We start from the raw sequence: 6,034 nt of genomic DNA, 5'->3' as shown, positions 1-6,034 counted from the left end.
AGACAAGGATGTCATGTGGGACATTCTCAAACGCTCTGCACAAGTCTAGGGAGATGACAATGATTTATTTCAGTTATCCTAGGAAGACTAGCATTGTAAGGAATTGAATTCGGGTTTCCTGAAATGTAATCTGATTCCTTATCTTCTGGATAAGGTTCCTCTGTATTGGCTAATATATTTGTCATCGTCCTCAGGGATGAAAAAGCCCCTGTTCTCACTCTTATGGTGAACAAAGGAAGAAGACAAGAAGGGTGGTGGCTTAACAGGAATCCTCAAGACTAGGGCAACATTTCAGAAGGATTATTAAAAGTTCAGATTTAGACAGATTCCTAGGCATCCTAAAACAAGTTAAAAGGAAAAAGAAACAGCATCATCACATACACTCAGGCAGCAGAAGGTGCAACTGGAAAACACATTATGAGGATTAATTCCAAACATTCTTCTAAATGATGATGATACTTACTTGAGAGGAGAGAGAGAAGGATATTGCACTCAACTTTGCAAACTGACCTGTGGATAACAAAGGATAGAAAACAAGAAGATGACAAATTAAGCCAGTGAGCAGCCCTGCAGTGTATTATTCTGAAGAAAGCCATGCACAAGCCTGGAAATAAAGGGAGCAATTACAGACACAGAAAATAAACCCAATGAAAAGTGTCTTACACAACACATCTAGCAAAAGACTGAACACAACTGGTAGCAGTTACAGGAGGATAAGCATTGTTGGCCTTTACACTTGTGCACTAAATGTGTTTTTTTCCTGGTACAGACACTTGGTATTTACAGCATGCTTCAATAAAAAGAGAGAGAAAGAAGCCTGCTTTGAGGTTCCCTGTCCCAGATTTCCTTGTGTATCTTGGGTTTTCTGCCCATACTTTTAATACTAATTTTGAGTTTTGTTTGGAAATCTTGCTTGGAGACAAGGTGACACAAAATAACAAGTGTGGGTTTTGACCAACCATCTTCCACGCGACATCTACATGTTTTTCTAAATGTGCTGCTTTTACACGAAGTGAGACATTTAATAACTTAAAAATGGTTACATATTGTTACCGAGGTTACCATTTTGTAACCCTAGTAGGAGTTTCTCCTTGCAGATTTTTTTCAGCTGACAACTGCATTACCATAGCAAAGCCACCACCTTTCTTTGGCTATCCAGATGAATGCAGTGTACATGCGAGTACAAATAAAATAGTCTGTAATAAATCCCAATGGTTTGATGCAAAACAAGAATAGTTGACCTGGCCACTGTTCAATGGGATATCCTAAATAGGAATTTCCCAATTTTCCGTTGTCTTTGCAAGTAGAAAATTGTGCCTTTCTCTTTAGAGACCATAGAAACAGGAACAGAATAACAAAATACCATAAAATTAACTGCCAAGGGCAGAGAATGAGCCAAGGCCAAAGCACATGTTTCACTACCAACACACTATCAACAACCAACTCCTAAACATTCTAGTGGTCCCTACTGATTTAATAATTTTTTATTGCCTGCTTTAGACTCGTTCCCTAATTGAAAGGGCACCAGCCATACCGCGAAGGACCTCTCACATGCAGCATACTTTGGGTCTGTGGTTATCAACTAAAAATAGTTTCTGCCTACAAGTCACTACCGTGAAATCACTGCCTGACAGGAGCTAACAATCGCACCCACAGGAGAGTACATCATGAAATTTCTCTTGGAAAAATGCTATTAAACAGAACTTGTCTGGAACGAGGGCTTTCTGTTCACTCGGTGAACACATTTTTGAAAGAAAAAAGCCTTTCTCTTTTTTCTGATTTTTTCTCCCCCAGGTGGAAACAAATCATGTAAAACAACAGGGATCAAAATTCACCTGGGCATAGTCTTGGCTGACCTGAGCCGAAAAGGAGTTTTATTCTGACATCGGTAGGGAGATTTCCTCCCCTTCTCAGACTGTTGTTGGAAGACGGTAGAAAAGCTGTATTTTGACTGAAGCAAGAGTAACACCCAGTCTGACTGAGTGACACTCGTAACTTCTGCTACGTAAGGGATGTCCTTATTTTGCAGTGCATGTGCATACTCAATTTTGTGCCTGTACAAAATCCCGTTGTAGCTTGTGAAACCCGTGTAACACTGTTGCCATACACTGCACTTCCATACTGTAATCAAAGCACAGCCAAATTGGTCTATCATTCTTCCTGGACAAAATGGAATTTTTAGCAGCAATAATAACATTTATTATTTGATGCTTGACAGCTGTCACCATTCAGCTATTCCTTCTTTGTAACTGACAGTTACTTTCCACTACATCAGCAGTAGCTGCTCATTCTGTTCAGAAATTTAAAGGCTGTCATTTTCACCACTTCCCATTTCGGATTAAAAAATATGACAAACCCCCCCCATGTCACACACTGATGCCTTAGCAGATATTCTGCAACAATTCTGCTCCTGTTGTCATGTCCTTAAAGACCTTTGCAATGAAATTACTTTTGGCAGCCTACCATGGGCGTGTAACAGACCGAGGTAAACAACAACAAAAAAAGCTCATATCAACCTCAAAACTACCTGCAGTTCTGACATGAGTCAACGAACTTTCACAAGACTAACTTATCCTAGCAGCTTTACAGAAAAGAAGACCAAAAGAGCAGTTATTCTTCATTAGAAAATGAGCCTGTCAGTCCCAGATTCTTGTCTCCAAAGTGACCATCAGTGGACACTAGAGAAAAACTACCAAAAACCCAAAGGCCTACATTTTGTTAGCTCCCAGCAATCAGTAGTTTAAAGAATTCTTGCCCAGAAGGTGCTTTTGAACCTCATTCCCGTACACCTGATCTCTCACTACCTGCTTAATCCTTTTTTTTTAGCCCATTTATACTTTTGGTCTGTTACATGCTGCAGTGGTGAGTTCCAAATTATAACTGATCATTGTTTGGGAAACTAGTGAGTCATGCTTCAGCTCTGCTCCCAAATAACTGCATTGGGTGTGCCCTCCTACTGACATTACCACCGACATCATAAGAAGTAATTAATTTTATAGAAGGATGATCTGAGTCAGAATAACTGAAAAACTGGCAGTAGTCCCTTACACCAGGCAGAAGTGCAGCCAGGACAGGATATCTACAGAATTCCATCTCACCCTGGCAAATTGTCTTTTCTCAGAATCTTAAATGCCCTCTGAAAACTTCCTCGGGGGTGTTTAATGACAAATCCCCAGGCTTCTCTATACTAGATGCTTGTTGAGTACTTGGTCCTCTGGGATACAATTCATTCCAGATCCTTTCCTTCCCTTCCAGATTCTGACAATGACACACAGACTCTACTTGAGTGGAGAAACCATAATGAATGCTTTTTGCTACTGGAGGAAAAAAAAAAAAAATACAGCAAGAGCTCAGCCTAACACCACCAACCAGCCTCTAGGGTGTGGAGCACTGAGGTTTAAGTGACTTGGTGGGCACTGGCAGGGAAGCAGCTCAGAGACAACCCTGGCTCACTCGATGCTCTGGTCAGCTTAAGGACTACTGTTGTGTGCCTCAGGCAGTGTGGTCTCCCTGGACGTGCACAAAGGCTAGATGAATGCCTGTCTGTGGAAGAGACCAACAGCAGGTTTTGGAATGTGGCTGCTCAAGTAACAGAGAAGAGATCATGCCGCAGGATGGGTTAATAAGGGCACTGGGCAGCTGTGGTGTATTGCGGTTTCTCACTTATGGAGAGGTATGGGCAGCTCTCCCACCTGGTATGCCTCATCCTGCAGCTTCTGCTTCAGGTACTCCTCCATCTTCAGTTCGTTCTCCAGCTGGCGGACAGAGTCATTCTCATAATTTTCATCATCCGCTCTGACATAGGGGTCTCCATCTTCTGTAACCCTAAAGACAATTATTAATAAATAGCCTCCTGAGATGAATGACATTCAGTCAATAAAACGTCCCTTTATCATAAGCTATGAGGAGAGCTGTGAGGGCCACTTTCGGTCCAACCGCCCGCTCCAGCGGTTAGTTTTTTTCTGGCAGTGGAAAACACCTGTGCTATTGCTCCTCTCCAGTGGTCTGATATTAATGAAGTAGACCAAAGGGCATATTTTGCTGAAGGCATTTTCGGGGTATAACCCTACGGTCATGTCCTCCTTAACTTCTTTGAGAGTGATACAAAGAGTAAGAGGTTGAACTAAAACCTCTTACTGGAGAGATGCCTGTTGTCTTTGATAGGAAGATTCAGGTTCTAAAATCAGTTTGTTGATCGACTGAGTTGCTCAATAAAAATAATTTTGTGTTTTCCAGTTAATAACTTTTCTTAACCCAGTGGGCTCCAACAGGCCCTTCAGTCTGGATAAGCAGGGAATAGGGCTGCAGGGAGCACATATTAGGGAGCACAGCTGTCCCACAGCCTCCATGCTGACTGAGTTTTCCAGACTGGATGTGAGAGAGCTCACTCCTGAAAGCGTCCTAAATTCTGGCCTATATTGTTTACAGAGCTCACTAACCATGAAACTGTCCCCACTTGGATTTAGGCATTTTTTTTGGTAATCAAATAGTTGAGAGGGAGAGAAAATATTGCATGCCGTGTATCGTTTGCAACAGAAGAAGAACGAGATTAAGAATCAAGCAGGTACCCACATGTCACTGCGGATGGAGCCGGTGGCAGCAGCGCTGTGGATGTACCCTGGCTTCCGGGCGTGGATCTGCGCGAGGAAAGCCTTCTCAGACGTTGGGGATGGAACAAGGTCATCAAAATGAGTCCGTCCAAATTCAGAATCCACATTGCTTTCTGTCTCGCTGCCCACTTCTGCGAAGCAAAAGGTGACACGTGGTTCTGTTTAACTTTCACAAAAGTAAGTATACTTTCCTATTTCTCTGAGCCTTACTCTGCCTTTCCAACTTAGGATGCCGCCACCACCTCCTCACAACAAATAACAGTATATTATTCTACATATATCTGCAGAGCTTATAGTTTTCTTCTTGTGGTGGGGCAGAATAGTGAAGGTTTGCTTATCTCAGTTATTAGGTAGGATATTTTTATGAGAATACTACAGACTGCATTTTACGACAGGTCCCGTATGTTCTATACTGAGGGAAATTTCTAAAGAGCGAAATCCCACTCCACGTGGAATCACAAACTTCTCAAAGTTTCCACTGTATCCAACCTGCATCTCTACAGCCATGGCTTTCAGAACTGCTGTGTTCCTGAAGCTGTTATTTAGGGACCTTTTTTCTCAAAGCATAAAAGGCTTTGAAAGATACCATACACTGCTTTTTTTGTTTGTTTATATTTTCCTACCTCCCATTTTCTTAATTATATGTGAAACATCAGTGTGGTGACTATCCGCCCTCGCTAGCCCCACTCACCAGAATTTAGTTCTTTTACCAAAGAAGACATAGTGTTGGTGATTGAATCTGCTGCCACCAGCAAATCATTTCTTAAGTTTCGTCTTGCACCTGAAGCAAGTGACAGACAAAACACAGTGTTAACATTCTTCACGAGACATATGTCTTCCTGTTGAAAGCAGTTTTAACCCCGCTGAAAGCTGCCATTGTGATAATTCAGGGTATCAAAGTCCTTACGAGGGACACGTGCAGGAGAGTTGTCTGCAGAATGGCCCCATTTACTTATGTTGTATGCAAGAGCAGAAGCCTACTCTCATGCTTCATTTAATCACAATGCCAGATATGTGGAGATTATTCATTGCCATCAAGCTTGCATTTGTGTGGTGACACCAGCAGACCAGGCCTGGAAGATTAAATCCAGCGTGAACTCATTTACAATGTCTGTGGGGGAGGAGGGAAGAAATCAAGTGTTTTCTCTAAGTTCCCACAGCTCTGTTTAATGACACCATTATTGCCAGGTATTTGCCAGATAATTATGGCAAATGTTGAAGAAACATACTTGACCTCATCGAGACTGATACAGATTTTTGTTCTCAGCTCCCTCTCAGTCTCTCCTATAGCTCAAGGACTTTCTTGCATATTCCATAATTTACTTTCTCTCTCTCTCTTTTTTTAATAAAGGAAGCACTATTGCCTCTCTAAACAGCCTCAGGCTGCTTTTAAACTCTTTCTAATAATGGATCTAGAAGTGCTT

The 6,034-nt window shown here is 41.9% G+C and overlaps 1 protein-coding gene across 2 annotated transcripts in view; it reads right to left on the bottom strand.

The window, feature by feature from the left end:
- Positions 1 to 458: 458 nt before the first annotated feature.
- Positions 459 to 6,034, bottom strand: part of DTNA (dystrobrevin, alpha) — a 46,000-nt gene continuing 40,424 nt past the window's right edge. For both annotated transcript variants that reach the window (XM_010150929.1, XM_010150930.1), the window contains 4 exons: positions 5,302 to 5,391; positions 4,573 to 4,741; positions 3,693 to 3,825; positions 459 to 510 (listed from right to left, as the gene is read on the bottom strand). In XM_010150929.1, coding sequence (XP_010149231.1) covers positions 493 to 510; positions 3,693 to 3,825; positions 4,573 to 4,741; positions 5,302 to 5,391 — 410 coding nt within the window. In that variant the 3' untranslated portion in view covers positions 459 to 492. The remainder of the gene's footprint in view (positions 511 to 3,692; positions 3,826 to 4,572; positions 4,742 to 5,301; positions 5,392 to 6,034) is intronic.

This window comes from Eurypyga helias, unplaced genomic scaffold (assembly GCF_000690775.1).
Source record: "Eurypyga helias isolate BGI_N326 unplaced genomic scaffold, ASM69077v1 scaffold4394, whole genome shotgun sequence".
NCBI lineage: Eukaryota > Metazoa > Chordata > Aves > Eurypygiformes > Eurypygidae > Eurypyga > Eurypyga helias.
This window is presented reverse-complemented; position numbering and strand designations above follow the sequence as displayed.